We start from the raw sequence: 22946 nt of genomic DNA on the forward strand, positions 1-22946 counted from the left end.
TTTCCTTATGTGTCTCAAGACCAGCAGTGTTTTTCTTCTGCTTCCTAAGTTCTAAAGTTGAGAGCAAAATACATCACCTCTTAATTATATATTTCAGGTGACGAGGTTCTGAGTGGTAGTGTTTAAGTCTAAACAACTGGCAGATTTTGTTTAATTTATTCTGTGGGTCTCAAAATGCAACTTTTCTCAGTCTGTATGTTTATTTGCAGGATGGAGATATAACAAAGAAACAAAATATAAAGAAGTGTAGTTCCAGTGAGCACTTCAATGGAAAATCTGGAGAATCGTCATCCAGTGCTCTGGACTCTTCATCTTTATTAGCTCGGATGAGGGCAAGAAACCACCTCGTTTTACCACAACAGACAAGGAATGAGGGTGATGAGAATCATCAGCCAGCAGCCGTCCCAGTGCAGGGTTCGACAGAATACGATGAACTGCTTGTGGATCTGCGGAACTTCCTGGCATTCCAGGCCCGCGTGGACGGCGAGGCCAGCACTCGGGAACTGCTGCAGGAATTTGAGTCCAAACTGCCTGCAGAGCACTCCTGTGTCTTTAGAGAACTGCTCCGCAATATCTGCACCTTCCATAGGAGCCCAAACGGGGAAGGGGTCTGGAGGCTAAAGCCAGAATTCCGATGATCCTTGATCCGTGAAGGCATCTCTCACTCCAGCTGACCACCAGACTCCTCTCAAAAGAGGAACAGTGTGTGACTTTGAAAATTTTGAAGTATTTTGTATTCCTGAAGTAATTAATGCCTTGAACAGTCAGTGGTGCAGGACTGTTGCAGGCTTACAGCTAACTTAATTTCTGATTTACACTATTTATATAAAAGTGCCATCTACCTCATAGATGAAACAATACAAAATATCAGCACTTTTTCTTTAAAAGAAATCTTAATATAAACGGGATGATGCTGACCTTTTATTACAGTAAGAACCATGGATGTTGCCATGGGTTGTAAGACTGATTTCTGTGAAATTCCAGAAAACTACTTCCTCGATTTCCTGTTTATTACTTGAATGGTCATAGGGCACACAGTGTGCCATCACAAAAAAACAAAAAAACAAAAAAAAAAAAAAACAAACAAAGAAAATAAAAGGGAGGGGGGCCGATGATAGTAGTTAGCATGAGAGATTCACTTGTACTGACAAGTGCATCAGAATCATTTTATGTAACTCATCAGTAGTGAGAATTTTGTTGTAATGTTTAACTAACTTGGGAAATAATTCTAATGCCATGGAGGTATAATCACAAAAAAAAAAAAATGAAAGCATGGCAGGATATTGAGTTAACGCAACTGATAATTATGGAAAACTTACTAAATTCCAGAGCACCTATTAACACCATAATCAGCAATCCAATTACAGTCCCATACACCATTGGCAAATGCTCTACAGTATTTCTTAAAACTGAGGCGACAATGACTGTTTTGTTTGTCACAGGTTGTGGACTTATAATTGAAATCTCATTAAATATTCATATGTTTCACTGTGATTTATGTCCAGTTACCTCCTAGCACTTAAAATTTTATACCTTGACATAGACTGGGGGTTAGGTGGTCAGAGGTGGGAGGGTGTCACTGTATTTTACACACCGTAATTATATTTGGGCATAGTTGGAGCATACATAGAAGTTACATGTCATTCATCTTCTATAAGTGGGGGAAAAATTAAAGTTTCTTGACAGTTGGGTAAGTTCTAATACCAGTTATTTGTAACAAATCCAAGTACAACATTGGATCTGTCTTCAAGGTACTTGTGTGCTACACATGGAAATTTTAAGGTGGAGAATGTGGAGATTTTGAGAAGAAAACCACATTGTTGCAGCAACATTGAATTACTGTATGGCTTAAACTAGGAATAGTTAAATATGCCTAATGTCCTTCCTATCTCTAAGGTATGGAAAGCTGACCTACTTTTAGCTTTTTTGTTCACTGTGAAATTTTTGTTTACTTTAAGTGGAAGTACAAATATTCAAAGATGAATGGTCAAGCAAGAATACAAACTTTCTTTTTGTAAAAAAAAAACTTCAAGACTTCTAATGTTTTTTTCCTCTTGTTTTTACTCAGTGATAAAGGGTTTGTAGAGATTTTCTGGAAGTGGTGCTTCTTGACTTTTCAGAGGCTGGAATTGGACAGGGCAGACAATTCAGGAATGTTTGTTTTCCTAATATCATTTGAAGATGGGACTCCTAACATTTCTTTCTCTGATCCCATTTATAGTCACTTACATTCCCTCTTTCAAAAAAAAGGTGAAACAAGGAACTTGGGCTGCAACTGCTGTTGATATAACTTGAAATGGGTCAGAAAAAGATTATTCTATCTTCATCTTCAAAGCTATAGGGAATTTGAATTGGTTTGGGTTCCATGTCCCCATGCATCTCTGCTTATCCCAGCAACAAACCAGGAATTCAGCAGTCAGCAAAGCTGCTGTTGCCACCTTATCTGTTAATTTTGGTGTCCTGTATTATTTGTACTCCAAATTTTAAAGACATAGTTCCTGTGTACTAAGGATTGTGTGCAGCTTCTTGATCTATTAATGTAAATAGATTTGCATGTACTTTTTATAAATTCTTGGCTTTTATGAACTTATTAAAAAAGGAAAAACAAAAGTGTTCTACAAGTCCTTGGGCACTGGGAAAAATTGTCAAGGAGTCATTTTCTCCTGTGTGCTGTGCACTGACCATATGGTTTCTCTTATCTTTAATTATATTTCCATTATTCATACAATTTCAGATTATACATCCTAGGTAGCTTTTTTCCAGCATTTGTTGAAAATCTTTAAGGGCTGAATTAGTACTAATATAATACTGAAAAAATATTTGTAAGTAGTTAATAGAGCACGTGCCTAGTAGTCAGGATGTGCTGGCGAATCTGCTCTTGGGAGTTTATCTCCTGTGGGAGAGGTATTTATATATTAGATACATGGTAAAAACACTCTGCTACTTAGGGCCATTTATGATGTCCATGTTCCAACATTCAGGCTAAATGCTGAATATGCTAAATGCTTACCAACTCAGTGGCTCTCTCCATCTACCCAGCCCTCACGGGATTGCTATTCTAGGCTCTGGGGTGATGTCACCACTCCTCGTTCACACAGTATTGCTGATGTGGTACAGTCCTGTGCCTTCAGCTGAGGCTTAGATGAAGCTTTCCTGAGTATTTCTTAGCTTGTTCTGGTGGCCATGGTTTTGCTACCTCTCCTGCCACTAAAAGTAAAGAGGAATCTGACATCTTTCATGCAAGGGCCATTCCACTTTGTTTTTCTAAGTGGGCCTACGCTGCTATGGAACTCAGTGAAACACCTCATGTTCTTGCTCCCTGTCTGAAAAGGGAAGACTGCAGAGCATCGCTGTTTCACTCACAGAGCAGAAAAGGAATCTTCCCCAGAACAGACCTGTTGAAAGTCATTAAATTAGGAACTATACAACCAGCACAAAAAACATAGGAAGTTTCAGGCAGCTGCGTGAAGAAGGAAGCAGCTTCCAGCCTGCTCTACCCACAGGCTCTTACTGTTCATGCTAATGTGACACAAATGAGAGAAGGGAGGGTGTGTTCTGACCTGAGCTCTTCCTTTCTGAACAGCAGGGTTGGACTTGCCCTTCAGTCCAAACTTTATCAAGTTCTGAAATGCACGATTTCAGAATTTATTCCCAAGTTTACTCTGCCCACAAATGATACCATGCAATAACCGTGCTTTTTCAATATTGCTGTTCTATATTCACCACAATGGCATCAAAGATGATGTGGCAGGCCATATAATAAATGCTCTCATTCTTACCCATACACTATATCTGAAATGAGATGGTTGTGAACTCCTCAGACCCAACAAGCTGTTTTTCCAATCATTTGAGAGAGAAGGGAAAGCAATGCCAATGCTGAACTCTAGAGAATCTGCCTAAAATTTTAAGTTATCTATCATAGCTCCCTACAGATTCCCAGCTTTTCCTGGGCTCCCAAAGCCACACTGCTCACAACACGTAAGTTGAGAGAACCTATTTTTATTGTACAGAACAGGGAGGTTGAAGCCTTGCACTAATTGCAAACCAGGACTTAGAATCATCAGAGGAGCTATGACCAACTCCTGCATCAGGCTTACATAAGTGGTGAGTCATGCAGTCTTACAAAAGAATAGGGAGAGAAGCTTTCATTATGTTGTTTGCCTAATCAGAAATATGAAAATAAAAGAACACAGCACTCAGTGGGTTACGTTTGGCTAACTGTAGGCTGAAATTTCTGCAGTTGCACTACGATAGAGGCATTTCGTTGTTTGTGGTCCCAGCTTATATTAAACAGAGAGGATTTTTTTCATAAATCTTTGCCTCTGGGGCAGAGTTAAGGTTCTTTGGGAACCCTAGCTATGTGTTCCCAGACATTAATGTCTGGAAGCAGCACCATGAGAGTAAAAATGAAGGTATATGCCTAGGGAGGATACTGGGAGTAAATGAAGAGACCCAAGGGCAGGGTAGAGTTTGTGAGGATAAGCATGTGGAGGAGCAGTGGAGTGGAAGCAAAGCTTTTTAGATTGACTGAAAAACATTCTAGTGATGATTTCGCCTATCTTACTAGTCTCTTTTCAAGCTCTCAGGCAGGTAGCTGAATGGGTACTATTTTATCCAGCACTTGTTGTTCAGCATGAACCGAGGTACCTGCAACCCTTAGAAGACAACCGGAGAATTTTGAGGATCGAAGTTGGCTGAAGCTTTATGTGCAGCAACAGTGCTCTTTACACTGCTCTGATTAACCCATCATTGCTTCTCATTTTCCTCCGCTTCCTTTTGCACTTCACGGGGCTAAAATTAGGGACAGTGTGGAACTGTGGCCTCTTTGTCCCCACCTTATTCTCTTATAGGTCCACCTGGTTGCTCAAAGCAAGTACTACTGTCTAATATCGTGTGGCTAAGTAGAGGAGCCAGTAGACATTTTTATCTCCCCCACAAAATACCTCCCAATACTTTCCTGCCTGGAAAGAGAGCACAGCACAGTGTGGCACAAGCAGAACAGGCACTGCTGCACAAACCATCAGGAAGATCTATTTGCTCCTCTGTAAGTTGCCAGACTGCCTTGAAAAGGACGACTATGCAGGATCCTTAGGGCTGGGATGGGTTCGTCTGGGTTGGTTTTCTGTTTTAGTATTTCTCTAGGGGTGGGGGATGTGGAATCCCCTTCATCAACCAATGGGTGGGGGGAAAAGGCAAAATACTGAAAGCTGGTTGACTCTGGGAAATAGTTAAGCCTTAAAAGAGCTCGTCAGAATGTGTATTCCTGCCCCGACCCTGAACACTTAGAAGCCTGGCCGTTCTTGCTGCACTGCACTAGCAGAACTCCAGACTCTGTCCTTAAAGCCTCCGCTCCCTGGGCAGCCGTAGGGCCGGAGTTTGACCCTGGGGAGCTGCAGCCTCCGTCCTGCAGCCCGGCCAAGCCCGCGGCACCGGGGCCGCTCCAGCGGCGATTCCAGAGGCTGAGAGAGAGACGGCAAGGTACCGGGGATCCCGGGCATTCCTCAGGCTGAGAGACGGCAAGGTACCGGGGATCCCGGGCATTCCTCAGGCTGAGAGACGGCAAGGTACCGGGGATCCCGGGCATTCCGGAGGCAGGGGAGTACAGAAGCTCACGCCCGGGTCCCAGTATACTTTTCATTGCTGAGGCAACGACAGGAGACATCACCTGGGCTCAGTAATCTCCAAATCACAGCCTTTTCCGGCTGAAATTTCGGTCGATGTAAAGGTTTCTCAAGTGCTGTGTTCTTCGCTGACACCTGGTCCTTCCCCCGGCATCCCGAGCCCCCGAGCGGGCCCGGCGGTCGCTGTGATGCGGACGAGCGCACGGTGATACCCCATTGAGGCTTTAAGCGCCGCTGATGGCCCGGGCGCGGCGCGGTCTCCCCTGCCCGGGGCCTTTGGCCCTCAGGGCCGCACGCTCTGACCGGCGCTCCGCGCACTCGCCTGGCCGCGCCCAGCGGGGCCGGGCCGGGCCCGCCGAAGGGCCGCTGCCCCCTCACGCAGCGCGGTCACGGCCGCGGTCCATGGCGACCCGCCCGCCGTGCCTGTGGCTGTGCCTGGCCGGGCTGCTGAGCCTGCGGGCGGCGAACGCCCTGCCCCTGCGGCCCGACCCGCGGGACGAGGTGCTGGCGGCGGCCTTGCAGCGCCTGCGGGAGGTCTTCGACATCGAGGAGCTGCCGCCCGACGTGCTGCCCCGCAGGAAGCCGCCCCAGTTCATGGTGGATCTCTTCAACAAGGTGGCCGACGCCAACGGCATCACCCGCGCCCCGGGGCTGCTGCAGGGGGACGTGGTGCGCAGCTTCGAGGACCGAGGTGGGCCTGGGGCGGCGGGGCCGAGCCCGCGGTGAATCCCCGCGGCGGGCGGGCGGGCGCGGGCCCGGCGGGGTCTGGCCTTGTTCCTAAAGAAGGGTCTTTTCCAGTTCACGTGGACCACCGCCACTTCTACTTCGACATCAGCGCGATGGAGAAGGGCGAGCAGATGCTGAAAGCCGAGTTCAGGGTCTTCAAGCTAAAGAGGACACATCGGTCCAGAAGGTCCGACGTGCAACACTTCTGCAAAGTAAGTGGGGAAATAGTTAAACACTTAATTCTGCTATCTTTGTTACTAATACTGAAACATAAGGCGTGCGACTACGTACCACACAAACCTGCTTTATTGTTATTTTTCTTCTGTCATCCTCACTTTTTCTTTTCCTTCAGCATGCAGAGAAGTAATGCGAAGTTTTGACTTTGGCTTTTCACTGACCTTTGTGCTATGGCAGTGAGCTTTCCCTAAAGATACCAATGTCAGACCCATCCCAAATCAAACTGTACTTTTCTGGGATTTGAGATATTTCGAAATTCGAATTGAAATTTATCTTCTGGAGCTGGTCCAAAGAATAGTAATAGCAGCCAGGGATTAATGGGAAAACGGGGCTGGTAAGGAAATTGAGTGTATCTATTCCTCTGGCAAAGGGCAGGATTGGACTTTTTGTGGACCTGAAGACAAATATGTGGAGGAACAGAAGACTTTTATGGTATCAGGTGTTCAAAACAGGATAGGGATGATCAGGATATTTTTCTATAGTATCTACAGTCTAGCATCCTGCCTCTGAACTTACCTAGAAGTACATGTATGTAGCGATAACTGTTTTTCTGTTAAACGGTCCAAAATCTATTTTTTACCTCTTTTAGAATAGCAGTACAGTTTTACAGCTGTGATGCAGCAGAAACCTGCATCATTTTCATCCTCCCATTTTGCTGTAAGAACAATCAAAATAATTTCTTAATGTTTTTCTTTTATATTGCTGTTTTTTAGGTGGAAGTGTATGAGCTCTTGGAGAGCGAAAATAAGCCGCAGAAAAAACATCTCATTGCATCAAGGTTATTGTCCCTCTATGATGAAGGCTGGGAAGTCTTCAATGTCACACAGACAGTAAGCAGAAAAGTCCGACTTAATTTTATTTCTAAAACTTCTAAGGTGACACCTGATAACTCCAGCATTGCCATTAAACTGGGTTTTGAGGTCAATTCAAACAGAAGGACAGCAGTAGAGGGGGAAGCTTTCTTTCTACCCTTAAAAGTACACCTGGTGCTACCTGAATTAAAGAAGTGTTTATGAGCTGCTAGGAGCACAAACAGGGTGAGAATTGAGTAACCCAAACCTAGCAGTGTGTTTCCGGAGTTTGTCATGGTTGGATTGCCTGTCATTCAAGTTCCTGATAGACGTCTGTATTTGTATTTCACCCATAATCTTCTGTATTTGTAATCTTCAAGATTTGTTTTGAAGATACCCATAAACTGTAACAGTAGGTGAATGACTTTCTGTAGCAAAAGAACGCACACGTGGTTTTAAGCTGTACTCTGGGACAGTGTTTTTCATTGCCTAAGCTTTATGATCAGACTGAACAGCATGCTTGGATGATTGGTTGAGTTCCATCTTAAGTCATGATATTCCTGCTAGAGAATGGCCTGGCCTAATCGATCAGTGTGTAATTACAACAATTCGATAAGTAAATTTGCTTGATTGTGAATTTCTTCAAATGACAAGGTTTTTAGATTTACAGAAGTCTTAATGGTATGAAAAGTCTGGAGAGTTCATATTACTGTGTTGAGATTGCTATGAAAAATAAATTTCTGCTGAAAGTCAGAGAGAGTTTATTTTAATATTAACTTCTACACTCAAGTGTTCACTGGTAAATTCTCTGAAATTGATTATCTTTCTGTAAATGTAGCTTTGGGGATGCATATACTATTTTGTATTTTTAAGTGTTGAATTACTGGTTTAAATATTAAACTCAGTGGAGTCTCAGCTACAGTTATCTCACTTCTGTTATAATATATGTCCTTATGCTCTCATAGCTTGTTGCCTATTCTCTTTTCCTAATATAAACGTTGTTTAATCATAATACTGTAATTAGAATATTGAAACAATATTTTTTTCTTTTCCCTGTCTTCACCAGGTTTCCAAGTGGGTTGGAAACAGCAGCTCCAACCATGGCTTTTGGATAACTACGACACATGTTTCCAGCAATGGAATGAAACACGACGTGGTTACATTTGCCAAGAGCCAAAGCACTTTGCAGGAGAGTAGAAATGCTCTCCTTGTCCTCTTCACAAACAGTAACAAACAGAGGTCTCACAGCTTTGTACGCTCTGCTACAAGTAAGTGCACTTGTAGAATATGAATTGCCTGTTCATCTCCTGTACCTCCTGCTACCTCATGTAGACTTAACCTCAGTTATTTGCTTCAGTATTAAACCAGTTTGAAGTTGAGCTTTGTCAGCAATCAAAATTGGATTTGATAGTCCTTGTTAGTAGGTCACCGGCATCCTAAGTTGCCTCTCCCCTCACAAAAACTGCGTGTGCCAAAAATATTCATTAATCCTAAGGGGAATCTGGTTTATTTAGTTTGTAAAGGAGTGGGAGTTCTATTTTTTAAGTACTACTTACATTATTTTTGTGGTGGTTAAATTTGCGTCAAAATTGTATGTAGGTTTAGACTGAAAAAAACTCAGTGACCTGGAATACTTTGTCAAAATTCTGGTAAAGTATCCGTAAGTGTGAAATCATTAAGTGTGATTTTAAGAGTGAAAGAGGTTGTTAAATAAGCAATTTGTAGTTCTCTGTCCTTGGCTTGGTTTTTAAGCACCTATTTAACTTCTGTGACTAATTAGCATTGTGACTAAAGGCTGCTTTCATCCAAGAAAACGCCCTAGTACCTTAAAATACAAAACAGTGTCTTATTTCTCCCAGTGTCCTTGGTGTAAAATCAGCTAAGGCTAGATTTTAGGGCCTGATAAATGCAAAGTTAAAAATTAATAGTGAAAGCCTAGATCCAGTTTAACGAGCATCAAGCTCTACACGGGATACTGCGTCAGGATGAGAAATTTCTTAACAAAGAAACTCTCTAGGCCTGTCCATCTGTCAGTGGCCACACAGATTGTTCTATATATCAGTGAGTTTCAGCCTGTGTACATGGATCTCCATGGACCTCAGGGTTTCTCAGAAGATCCTTTAAGAAAGCATCCTATTGTCAGTATGCTTCATTCTTTAGCAGTGCTCTGTAAACCTGGTGGTGGCTTTTTTTAGGATCAAAAATTTGAAAAATATATTTTTTGCAATGTTGCTTTACACATTACCAGGTTACTGCACATCCTGCTTTGCAAGTGTATGGGTAGAGTTCCTGGGAGAATACTGGAGAGAAAAAGGCTGTGATCTCCACCCTCTGTTAGCACTGCCTAGAATAATGTGTGTTGCAGAGGACAGTTAATACCTTTCTGACCAGATTCAGCCCTGAAGAGGGACTGTGGCATTCACAAAATATTTGATAGATCATTGTGTTTTTCTTTTCTATTTCTGCTGAATTGGGGATTTTCCAGAACACAAAGTGAAACACAAGATTTGACAGATTTGGAAGTATGGCTGAAATGGCAATTGAATACACGCCCCTTCTGGTACATTCACAGGTTAGGTGCCGTTTTAAAATCTGCTCTGAAGACTTTGATGTAGATTTATTTATTAGACCTTCATGCAGAACAGTGTACTTAGTAAATTAACTTTGTTTGTAAAATATTGACATTCAGCTTCCTTTCAGAATCAGAAACAAACCCTGCCAAATCTGATGCCTCACATGTTTCTCATGGCACTGATGTCATCCGAAGCAGCAGTGCCAGCATGAGCAGGAAACCCCGAGCTGCCGTAGCCGATGCTGCCAAAAGCCCGTTAACAGCATGTCACCAAAGGGAGCTCTACGTAGACTTCCATGCTATTGGCTGGTCAGGATGGATTATTTACCCAAGTGGATACAATGCATTTCATTGCAGAGGATCCTGCATCTTCCCTTTGGGGGAAAGTCTAAATGCAACAAACCATGCTACAGTTCAGTCCATTGTTTATACACTGAAACTGTCTCAAGATGTCAGCATGCCCTGCTGTGTGCCAGATGAATTGAAGTCCCTCAATCTTCTCTACTTTGATGACAAACAGAATGTTGTCCTTAAAAATTATAAAGACATGGTGGCAACAAGGTGTGGTTGTCATTAGGAAGACATTTTTTTTTTCTGCATTTGGTATGCGCCTGGATTCAGTTCCCCATTTGCCACCAAAGATACCAAAGGAGATGGCGTATCAGTTTACAGGGTAGGAGAGACAGAAACTGGTCTGTGCTTCAAATCTTTCTCCTCTCACCATGACTGTGTAGGAAGGTGGCTAGCTTGTGAAAAGCTGCAGACTTCAAGACCGCCATGGAGAGCTCTTTGAGTGCCTGTACACCAAGGAAACTATTAAAATCAGGAACTTGCTATGTGAAGGAAGTGAAACACATTAAAGTGACAGTTCAAATTAAGGTCTTGTTCTGTGTACCAAGGCTCAGAATTTGCAGTAATTTAACAGGCATGGCATCCTGCCTCAATCCAGGATGGGATGGAGGTGTCTTAGTAGCACAGCCTTAGTCAGTTTTGGCTGCATGATCCAGTGGGGATGTTCAGTCCTGCTTTGAGCTTTCAGGGTAAGTATTTGCACAGAGCAAATTTCAGAGGTCTCTACCACTTGAAAATCATGCATTACCAGGAAATGGACTTCTTCCCCTGAGCTCTACCAAATGCAGAGGCCTCTTGATAATCCCCATGGGACTTGCTAGCCAGTCTGAAGGAGCCCAGAGGTCAGTATTTGTCTGGGAATCAGTATACTTGGCTCCTATCTCAGGGCTGCAGCCCTGTATGGTGAGGCCAGTGCCTGTGTCTGTGTCTGTAATGGCTGTTAGGGTGTGTGGCACCAGATACTGCCTTTGTGTATTTGCTGTACTGTGGGATCCTAAGCTTGGGTCAGAATTCTCATGGTTTAGCAAGAAAAAAAATTATGACACTTTGGAGGTCCATGAGAATATGCTAGATACTGGTCTGGTCCAGTGTTTGAGGAGAGTTTGGTGGAATGTACTTGCTGATTCCCCTCCCTTTCTTGAAAAATAGGAGGACATAAGCTTGGATGGGGCCCCTTGAGGTCTTTCAGTCTTGCTACAGTTTCATGCAGGTAACCAGCCCACTGCCATTCCTCAGTCAATTAATTGAGTTGTATCTTAAGCCTGGTTAGGTTTCTTGTCTCCATTAACCCTCTCACAGAATGTGGCATCTCCTATGGGCAGAATCTTCATGGAGAATTTTTTTACTGCAAGACTTTAAAAAAGGAAAAAAATGTGTAATGTCTTTCTGTAAATACTGATGTCTATAATAAATTTATTTTATTTAAAACCTTGACACTTGGGGTATATTAAATTAATCTGTACTATAAAATGCTAATTTTTAAATAAATGTAATGTAGCATTGGTATTGTTTGTATTGTATTTGAACCTCTTTCCTAGAGTCATGAATCAAATAATTTTCCAGAAGAGAGGACATTCCCAATGGCTTCAGTGTGTACTGTATCAAGTCCTCTGTGTCAAGGAGTGTGACAGATAAGGAGAACAGACATGTTTCCCTTCAGGGAGGATCCAGTAGTTATTTCTCGAGTGAAAGCATTTTGATCTTAGTATACAGCTGCCCTGGTAAAGTGGAATGTAAATCTGGTAGCAGGGTGGTTCTAACTACTGCATCAGCCACACCCAGCTGTGGGATTCAGTGTCATTGCCAATTGAATCTTGGGAAGCCATAGAGGGCCATAAAGGGTCTCCTTTTAGTGTTTAATTTCCCAGGCTGCTCTTTAGCACTTTTTCCTTTTCACTGCGGAAGTACCTGCAGTGTTTTAGCTCTGTAGGAACCACACCTTGGGAGTGGCAAAATGCATCTACAGGGAGTTTGGACAAGGTAGTTTCTGAATGGTGACTTCAGCTGATGTTTTATCTCTGCTTCTTTTGGTAGAGGCCCTAAGAAATGAAGGCAGAAGTTTTTACTGGCAGCATTTGGAGTAGATTGGCAGAGGCAGGTTCTGTGTCCAATATATCTCATCTTCTGTCCATGCATGACAAATGCTTCCAGCACCTTCAGCTTCATCCTTCACTGCTCAACCCAGAGAACTGCCCATTGTTTTTCTAGGATATCTTAATGTGTTCTTGTTTCAGATGCCAGGAAAAAAAGAAAAGAAAATTTTCTACTGAAAAGCAAGTATGATTAATAAATAAATGATGGGCGAACTGAATATTAGCTAACATAGTGCTGCCCTACAATAGGTGAAATATGCACAGGCAAGCTAGGAGCACTAGGTAGTTTTGCACACATTAAATTATTGTTTTTTCTGCACCACTCAACTTAGTCTTATTATGCCCCATTAAACTGTGATAATTAAAACAAAATATATTGGAATTGTTTATCCTGGACTTTGTAAGGAAATGAGGTTCATAATAATGCCAAGGGAAAAATTTACACTACACCACAACTTGTAATTAGGATAACAATTAAGCACAAGTAGGCTCTTTCTTTTTGTTGCATTTTTTTTTTTGTTTTGCTTTAGAATAAAGGTGAATTTCTTTCTTATTCTTTAACTGAAACATGTAAAAATTCCAAAATAAGAAGAAAATCCTATTCATGGTAAAGCTAAAGGGTTACGCTGAGCCCCATGACAGAGCATTTGGTCCAAGTTTGGAACTAAAGTGGTCCAGGCATGTGGGGTATGTGCAGTCACACTCTGCTCCTTTAGGTGGGGAGTGCACTAAGCCTTGTCCTGACAACACGGCAGTGGGGTCTGAGTATGCTATGGGAGAGAGCCAAGGGTCACAAGAGTGGTCTCCTGTTTGTAGAAATGTTTAAGGGTTTTCTGGGGTGCTCCTTTCACAAGGTATAGATGACAGGAAGGTGCTTCTTGGCACTGAAGCAGGAGAAAGGATATGCTGGGCGTGTCCTGGAACAGCAAAGCAGAAAGGATGGGCTTGGGGAAATTGATCTGAGGTGGTTTCTTTTTTTTTGGGTGGCAGGGGGAGGTGGTGAGAGGGAGTGGGCTGGGGAGGAAGAGAAAACTTCTGTGCCTGCCCTGAGGAAGCTGGATCACAGCAGTGTAAGCTCTCTTCTATCCACACTGCAGGCTTGAAAATGCTGTTTGGTATGAGGCAATCTTCTAGGAATGCTCGGTGTTTCTTCCAGACTGCCAAGGGTAGTTACTACAGTTCCTGTTCTTCGTGTAGGAAATGGGGCAATTATTTGAAAGACCCGTGGAGGATAGTATTTATTCATAGTCCTGGAGCTTTTCTCCGGGAAAGAGGTGTCTGGGTGCCTATGGTAAATTCCAGGGCTTACCCACAGATACCAAACCCTCCAGACTATCACCAGTCCCTTTCAGACTGCATATGCAAATGCCTGTATACATGTGGGTTCATTCTTATGTACACCTGCATATGCATTCATGTTCAGAGGCAGCTTCACTCCTGGCTCGTCCCAAAGGATGGTGCAATTTACCCAGAACTGAGATGGTGTGCTCAGGCTAATTCGAGAAGATTGTCACATCCACAGGGTGCATTTCAATGGCTTTGTGCAAAAGTATGTCACACCTAAGCCACTTCCCTCCTGGCCTGGAGTGCAGCTCACCTGCAAGGAGAGTAGTTAGTAGGTGTGAATTTGCCTTACCTTTGGTGAATGAGATAATTGTGCATTAAAACAGCTAATAAAATGTTTTATTTCTTCCTATTGGGCTTATTGTTAGAAGCCATTCACAGAATAAGGGGGACTCCTAACTTTCTGTTGTCACAGGATGTGTGCAGCTTTAGATTCACACATATACTAACTTCCCTTATTCAGAGCTAGATCATGGCCTGCCTTATTGTGGAAAACAAAAGCTGCAGATTTTCCCTGAGAAAATGATCTGATACTGAGAAGTGACTAAACTTTAACTGATCCCATTATTTGGTGGTGCTATAAATTTAGGCCTTGTGACACAAAGCGACATTATGGCATAAACCCCAGTACATGGTTCAGATCTGCTCACAGAAACTTTGCTTGGTTAACTATCAGGTTACATGGAATTGTCAGGCAGCACAGAACTGGTGTGTGTATTTAAAAATCTGTATAGACTTTCTACTGTGATCCACATTGTAATCAACTGTTCATCAGTGTCAAATTTTCTGCTGAATGTGCTGAGCCAGTGTTTGTGGCCAAGCAACTGTGTCCTCAAAAGCCATAGACTGAAAGACCTTCCCTTGGAAATCTTGATTTGTATTTCTTGGTTGGAAGACTTGTTTTATCCAAGAAGAAGCACCTTTGTATGACATCTTTACTAAAGACCCAGACAATCCCCCTGAAAACCAGTGTTGTTTTGCCTCATCCTGGCATAGACCCCTCCTGTGCTCCGAGTCACTTGAAATACCATTTCAGCACAGGTTTGGAAAAGGCACAGCTCCTGGCAGAGAGTGGTGAATACTGAGGAAGGCACACAGACTAATCTTGTGTGCCACCAGAGATGCCACAAGGTACCTGCTTGTATTCCACTGAGAGGGAGGCAAGAGTGTTTTATGGGCTGTTCATTGGGTGCTCACAGGCCAGCTCTAAAAGGAAACATGCACACTGTGTCTAAGAGAGCTATATGGAGGAGAGTGGTGAAGGTCTGTGTGTATCTACATGAAGATTGTCCTGCCTGGATTGAATGAGTGTAGCACTTGCAGGGACATAAGACAAGAGATCATAGGATCAGGCCTGGCATACTGCATGACTTCTCAGTGGTAGGTAATTTAAGATAATATCCCTTTCTGTCTCATGTACTTCTTTTACCATGTCATGAAATTTCTGTCCAATTCAATTTGTTGCTTAGCCCTTTCCCAGGCTGTGATTAGAAGACTTTCCTCTCTGATGTTGCATGTTCCTTTATCTAAGGGTCATGTAATTTCTATCAACAACAGCTGTCAAATGAGAAGAAAATACATATCAGTATATGCATACCAGTATATGAAGTCTCCATTAAAGGCAGAGGGAAGAGAGAGAAGGAAGGCTTACTTTCATTATAAATGGGACCAGGAACATAAAAGTTCAATTACCAGAATGCATTTGCTTTGTACATTTTAAACCTGTTGTAGCTACTGTAACCAGCACATGCAGTTGGGTCTAATTGCTGCTTTCCAGCTTGACCTAATTGATGCTCTGATCTGCAGTCACCTTACCTCTACAAGCACATGTTTCATTACATTTTACCCTTGCTTCTGAAATCCTAAAATTCCCATGGGGAGAGATAGACTACAGCAATCTAGAGCTTTTGTGTATGAACTGACAATTCTTTCTCCCCTGTAAATTTCTTCATCTACCCATGAGCAGTGAAAATACAGTAGGTTGACAAAGAGACTTACTAGTTAACCAAAACTACTCTTTATTTAGGCAGACTTAACTACTTATAACTCACTGGGAGTTTTACTTAAACTCCGAATGAAAACTGCAGTGATATAAAATCAGCTTAGAGATAATTTCATAACCTAATTGGGGTGTTTATATTACAGGACTGTGCTATTCTCAGTCTCTGCCCATAACTGCAAAGAGAGAGTTCTCTGGTGATGAATGGATCAGTATTTTCCATGGAAAATTATTTCAAGAAAAGCTTTTGGAATATGAAAACCTCATGGTTTTAGCTTTGAATAAGCATTTCAGTCATCATAAAAAAAAAAAAAAAACAAAAACCTCTAATGTCTCCTGCAGCTTTGATTTCAAACACGTCACATTCTTCATTAAAGCAATCATTGTTAAAACAGAGGGACATAAAGCAACATAGGATTTATTCCTTCATTAAACTGATGATCCGTATATGAAGCCAATTAACATTATGAGTCTGGTGAACATCAAGTGTAAAGAGGTTACAGAAAATTAAAAGCAGTCACCTTGGTCTTTAGATAAAGAAAGAACACTTTTACATTATAAATTATAAGAGTGTCCAAGCGGGACAAATCGGCAAATTTGGTTAATTGGAAAATCCATTTTACTGCACATGAATTAGGGTAAAATAACCTTTTAGCTGCTAGCCTTTTTCTGTGGTCAGGTGTTGAGAATCACAGGAAAGGATGCATTTGGTCATGAAAAGGCAAGAGAGACATTTCATCAAACTGAGCTGTTCCTTGAGTTTTACGAATGATCCCCTCAAAGCTCAGTGCTTCCAAGGAAAACACCCATTCAGTGATTTTGCTCAGCAGTTCAGCCCTAGGTTTTGTTTTCACGGGTGAAAGATAAGAGGTGTGTTTGTGTGAGCAGCACAGGAACAGTTCTGGTCTAAGACAGACACTATCAGCAAAGTATCTATCCAGAATTATACTTATTGGGACTTTTTCTTGCAGACCTAGTAACTAATATTGGTGTCATAATGGTCACAGTAGTAACAACAGTAATAATAATAATAGGAATAAAAATTAAGTTCGGAGGCTTTAGGGACTTTACATAAAAATGTAATTTTTTTCCCGAAATATTGTAGCTCTGTATGTTATTTCGTTCTTGTTTTTAGTGCTTGCCTTTGGTAGCTGGATCAGAAGAACTACCAGAGAGAGATACTAGACATGATCCCAAACAACTTACTGCATATTTTTTCCAGTGCGGTCCCAGATTCGCAGGAAAGCGTCTGCAGCAGGGGTACACGGAGGGACACAGCTCTGCCGGCAGCCTTTCCCGGGGGAGGGACGGCTGGAGCGGAGCGGGACCGGGTGCGGAGCGGGACCGGGCTCGGAGCGGGGCCGGGGCTCGGAGCGGGGCCGGGGCTCGGTGCAGGGTCAGGCGCGGAGCGGGGCCGGGCTCGGAGCGGGGCCGGGCTCGGAGCGGGGCCGGGGCTCGGAGCGGGGCCGGGCTCGGTGCAGGGTCAGGCGCGGAGCGGGGCCGGGGCTCGGTGCAGGGTCAGGCGCGGAGCGGGGCCGGGCTCGGTGCAGGGTCGGGCGCGGAGCGGGGCCGGGCTCGGTGCAGGGTCGGGCGCGGAGCTGCGGGCGCTCTCCGTGGTGCTGAAGCGCCGCCGCCCCGGGGCTCCGTCCGCCTGAGAGAAGCACCCAGGACTCCCCAGCGTTAACTTTTAATTATGTCAGCCCCGCGTTTCGAGCATTAAAATTAAACAGACACCGAGATGACGAGGGGTGGGGGATTATATATTGCTTAGTTATCTCCTTGTTTTGCAGCTGCGGGTCCTTGGGAGAAAGTTGAGTCTCGATCGGCTCAGGCTTCTTCTTCTTCTGTTTAAAAAGCAGCGACTTGGAGTGCTTCCCCGTGCTCCATTCCGCCTTCTCCCCCTCCTGTAATACGCTGAACTTGCAGGCTTCAAACTGCTGGGGAAAGTGAGTCTTGGAGCCAAAACAGCAATGCAGCCCCCTGACAAGAGCAAGGCCTGAGAGCGCCATAATGAAGTTATTATTATTTTATTAGGGGTTCTTATGATAAAACACTATCTTGCTCATCTCTTCCCGACGTCAGAGAAAAAGAAAAAGGCACATCTGTCTCTGTGCAAAGGGATCCTACAGTACCAGCCCTGTGTGCATTTTAAAGCTCAAGAGGGAGAGATGGGCAGGGGAGATCCAGGCAGTACCTCTGGGTTACAGCCTTCTTTTTAAGGTTGCTTGACCTTAAGCTTGCGCTGCTATTGAGTGCAGTCAGATTCAGAGCATCGGTCTTTGATCTTGCGTGGTGATGTAAAAGCCATCTCAATTTGTAGTATATTTTACTGCTCAGAGTCTTGCCTGGATGGTGAGCAAATATCTGCTGTCAAACAAAAGTATTCCTAAGTGCGTGTAGACATGTAAACATACATGAAACACGTGAAGACAGCCTTCTACATCTGTTACTACTAGGCTAAAATTATAAGTGAATGGATAAGATAGGATCAGATCAAATCAATTTGTATCTCAAGTAAAATTAATTTTTGCCTTGCTTTGCTGAAATAATGCTTCACAGGATGGGAACATAACTTCAGCTTGAATATACATTAGGGGAATTTCCACATCTATGCCTAATGTAAAAGAGCAGGTGATATTTCTAAGGCTTATTAGTGTTTATTTAATGAGATCATATGTACAGAATCAACTTTCCAAAGACATCATCTCTTCAAAATCACTATTCCTGCACCTGTATTGCCTGTATCCATCTCCTTTGCTCTGGTATGAATGTGCTGTCTTTAAACTCCCATCAGATCTAAGAGAGCCTGTGTAGATTTGCTCGCCCTTCCTGCACAGAACATTACAATCTTTATAAAATATTAAATTTGTGTAGTCTGCCGGAGAAGCAATTGTTCCAAAATAAAATCAGCAGTCTAGACGAAACATAGACACCAGAACTTATCAACAGTTGTCTGACTTACATCTTCTGATGCATCTTGAGTGGGTCATAATACCAACTTTATTTTCAGTGGTGCATAAATTAATTACACGCATTTAATAACCAAAATATCATTATATTCCCCCTTTAATATCATAAAGGCTTTACGCCAGGGAAGCACTTAATGTGCAGGGGGCCATAACAGGCTATTATCCTTGTGTAATGCTATTACAGAACCAATTATGCGCCATTATACTTGCTTTTTTTGCAGTTTATGTGATTTGATCCAATCCCGCGTCCCTGACTTGAAAATTTCATCTGGGTACTTTAAAGTCTAATTTTCACCCGGGCTGAGGCAAGGGCCATCTCTCTCCGCTGAGCCTATGTCTCGGATGCATTTTAAAAGTAATTGCGAAGGGTCCCGCCGCATATCATTTGCAGACGGGAAGCGAGCATAAATCCAGAGACCCCTCGCTGCGAACAAAATCAAACTTTGCCGTGGTACGATCGCTTGGAAAGGCGAGGCGTGTGCAGAGCGGCCCCCCAAAACCCATCCGGCGGCAATTACCCGGCGCTCCGGCAGCACCGGGGTGCGGGGCAGCGCTCGGGGGCACCCGGGCCGGGGGGGACACGCAGGGGGCTGCGAGCCCCGGAGCGCCAGCGCTCAGAAAATAATGGGATTGTGGTGCTGCTGTTCACATTCCTGGCGTTTGCTGAGAAATGACGGGTTTTTCTTTTCATCCTCTCCACCCCCCCTGCTCTGCACACCACGTGGGCCATTTGTAGGGCCCAATAGACCTATCCAAGTTACTCACTGTAGACAGCGCTGGAAATAATCAGATTAAGGCCAATTATGCGTGAGATTATAAAGGCAAGTGCTGAGAGGCAGAGCATGCTGTAGACAGATATAAAGACATCTGGCCACTTCCAGAACTCCACAGAGCCCTTCTGTCTCTGCAGCCAACAACTCACAGCGCCTTATTCTAAAGCAAAACACCCCCAAACCTTACCGGTGATTTTTACTTCTGTTCGGTTTAGGTATGGATTACTATATTCATGTACCTTCTGGATTTTTTGTTTGTTTGTTTGTTTTTAGAATGACTGCATATAAATTTGAATTGTCGTTTGGGTTTTTTTTTTCCTTGCTGAGGACATTGGCTCCCAGTATGTTGGATGCTTTAAAAAGAAGGCAGCTTTTAGGTATAATTGCTGTTTATTTAGGCAGAATAATTTAGCTTTTCTTTTATGCAGTTCAATCTTACCTACAAACATTTTTTTTCTTTATGTAACTGTTTGCTCCATAAAGGAATATTTGAGATGGATGGATAGATAGATAAATAGACAGATAGATAGATAGATAGATAGATAGATAGATAGATAGATAGATAGATAGATAGATAATAGATAATAGATAGATAGATAGATAGATAGATAATAGATAGATAGATAGATAGATAGATAGATAGATAGATAGATAATAGATAGATTGATTGATAGAGAGAGAGAGAGATAGAAGAGCAAGAGTGGCACAATCTGCTATTCCAGGCAGAAAAATAAAACAACAAAGTTTTGCTGATTCTGGTTTCTGTATGCCAACCACAGAGGTTTTTGCCTTTGGCTTTTTAAATTCGTTGCACAGGATTAGACACTACTTTCTCTTCTTCCTCTGGAATGGGCTTTAGGTTTATCAGTGAGTTTCTTCAGGTGTTTTCTTCTGCCTCTTCACCTATTCTATTCTTTCCCTCTGTGTCTTCAGGTCTGCAGGAGGTACCTCGGCTGCGTCGCGGTGCCCGACTGGGGAGCTGGTGCCGGTCGGTCGGTGCGGGGGGTCTGCGGGAGCCCCGCGCCCCGCGGGCTGGCCCCGGCCCCGGCCCCGGCCCCGGCCCCGGTCCCGGTCCCGACTCCGGTCCCGGTCCCGGCCGCCGTCGGGCTCGCAGCTGCGAGCAGCGTGCGCGCACCCAGCCGCAGGGCCATGTTCTACTTCCACTGCCCCCCGCAGCTAGAGGGTGAGTGTTGTCGCACAGAGATGTGTAAGGTGCAAGAGCTGAACTTCGAGGTGTCTGTGGGTGGGGGGTGCGCTGGGGACGGGAGGAGAAACTGTGACCGAACTTGCGCCACGACTGTCAAGTACAAATACATGCTGGGATAAGATGCAAATTTATAGAGACAGCTAAATAGCATCCTTTTCCTTTAGAAAATACAGCCATATCCTCTTCCCTCTTCCTAGCTTTCCGCTCTTGTCACAGGAAGGAAAGACGGATTGAATGATTTTTTTTTTTTTTCCCCTTAATTTGATTCCTGCTGGAAAGGGCTTGGTTTTACACCCCCACCCCCGTCATTTTGCCACCTGCCTCCCCTCTGTGGATAGCGATCCCGCAGTTGAGCCTCAGGCTAAAAGAGAGATGCTTTTCTTCCCTCCCAGCACAGATGTTGGTGTCATGGCTGTAATCGGGACACTTTCAGGACGTGGTCACGCCTCCTCCCTCCAGCCAAAGGGACCGCATAAATCTTTAATGCTATTTTACAAACATTCTGTGGGAGGATGGGGAAAAATGAGGTACAACAGAAGAAAAAAAAATAGCGGAAAATAAATACTTGGGAGGATGTTTTTCTTTGTGTTATTGGTCAGAGCCTTTTTTATTTTTATTATTATTATTATTATTGTTATTGTCGTTGTTGTTGATTTCTTTTTAAAAAACCTGGCAGCCTTCAGGATTTCCCCGTGTCACCCCGGAGATACCCAGGGCCCTCTGGCCGCGCTCCCCCGGCCGCTGCCCGTAGTGCTCGGAGCATCCCCGGAGCCGCGGCCGAGCAGCAGCAGCAGCCCCCGGCGGGCTGTCCCGTCCTGCCCGAGCACTGCTCGGCGGGGAGGGAGAGCGGCCCTGGCCCGTGAAATCCCCTTGCCCGGCCACCCCGCTCCTTGCACGGGCATCGCCCGCAGGGAAAGGGGCTTTCCCTGCGGCGGTGCCGGCAGGAAGAAGTGGTCCAGCGGTTTCATCCCACTTCGGGGGAGGGTCAGCCCCTCTTTAAACACGGCTTCCCAGGGCCAGTGGATCCAAGCCGGTCTGTGCATCCCGGCTGGAATATTTGCTCCCCATAGTTTTCCCCGGGCGGGACAGGGGAGCCGGACTGGGCAGGACAGTGCTGGGGTCCCTCCCGCCGGTGCTGAGGCTGCTCTGTTTGCTAATTTTCGGCAGACAGCTTGGAAAACGTGCTCTTGCTTTGGCTTGTTTGTTTGTTTGTTTGCCGTGTGTTTGTTTCTCCGCTGGCAGCGTGGGGCCGGGGCTGTGTTTGGCGGCCCGCAGGCAGCAGCTTCTCCCGGCGCTGTCCGGGGCCGGCCCCTCGCCCTCCCGGCTTGGGCAGCAGCGGGGCGGGGGGAAGCGGCGATCTGTCCTGACAGAGAGTGAAAACAGCGTTGGGCATCACAAGTGGGAAAAAAAAAATAAAATATACACCTCCGTCCAAAGCCCCCCCAGGCACCCATCACCAAACCAAAGAAGAGGGAGCAGAAAAGCTCTGTTCGGCCAGTGTTTGGGCAGCCGGGGAGGCCCGGTGCTGCAGGGAAAAGACCGCGTTCTAGCGGCCACCGGGACAGTATTTTTTAATCTGTGATGAGCCTCTCCCAGGCCCACATGGAGTGAGGTCTGTGCAAGGAGAGGGCTCGGGGCCTTGTTTATCTTCCAAATGATGCTGTAAGATGTGCGGTGACCTCCAGCCACGTACCCCAGAGCACTGCAGGGGCAGGTCTGTGAGTGGGGTCACAGGGACACTCAGCAACGCTTCTGGGGGTGCGGGTACTTTTCTATTCCGTGAGGGTTTATTTTGGTTTTGTTTTGTTCGTTCGTTTGTGGGTTTTGGTTTGAGGGTCTTTCTTTTTGTTTGTTTTTTTTCCTGTTTGGGGTTGTTCGTTGTTTATTTTGTTTTTGTTTTTTTGTTTTTATTTTTTGATTGTTTGTTTTTCTTTTTTTCTTTGGTTTAAGTTCTGAGTGTTTTTTTGGTCTGTTTTGTTTTGTTTGTGGGGCTTTTTTGTCAGCGAGCAGAAAAGCAGTGACATATTTCAACACGGGCACGCACGGATGATGTGTGACTGGGGGAGCCACGAAGGCCAGGGCTGCTCCATGGAACGTGGCTCGCATCCCGGTGGCCCATCCGCCCTCTCCCGACCTCCGTCTGGGGAGAAACCCCCGCTGCCCCGGTCGGGCCCTCGAACGCCGGTCGGGGACGGGCAGGGCGGCCTCCTCCAGCCCCACTATGGACTGCCGGGGTTCATCCGGGGCCGAGCCGCCGCTGCCG

General features: G+C 44.6%; 2 protein-coding genes across 3 annotated transcripts in view; both read left to right on the forward strand.

Moving 5' to 3' along the window:
• The window catches only part of ERCC6 (ERCC excision repair 6, chromatin remodeling factor), a 46385-nt gene extending 43775 nt beyond the window's left edge, over positions 1–2610 (forward strand). For both annotated transcript variants that reach the window (XM_023929587.2, XM_086900378.1), the window contains exon 21: positions 210–2610. In XM_023929587.2, coding sequence (XP_023785355.2) covers positions 210–638 — 429 coding nt within the window. In that variant the 3' untranslated portion in view covers positions 639–2610. The remainder of the gene's footprint in view (positions 1–209) is intronic.
• LOC111931148 (bone morphogenetic protein 2-like) lies at positions 2601–11804 on the forward strand. Its single transcript, XM_086900379.1, has 5 exons — positions 2601–6312; positions 6420–6559; positions 7298–7414; positions 8442–8643; positions 10076–11804. The coding sequence occupies exons 1-5, from the start codon at positions 5859–5861 to the stop codon at positions 10522–10524; spliced, it is 1362 nt and encodes a 453-aa protein (XP_086756505.1). The 5' UTR covers positions 2601–5858; the 3' UTR covers positions 10525–11804.
• Positions 11805–22946: the final 11142 nt, after the last annotated feature.

The sequence above is a fragment of the Cyanistes caeruleus genome, chromosome 8, assembly GCF_971803275.1.
Source record: "Cyanistes caeruleus chromosome 8, bCyaCae1.hap1.1, whole genome shotgun sequence".
Classification (NCBI taxonomy): Eukaryota; Metazoa; Chordata; class Aves; order Passeriformes; family Paridae; genus Cyanistes; species Cyanistes caeruleus.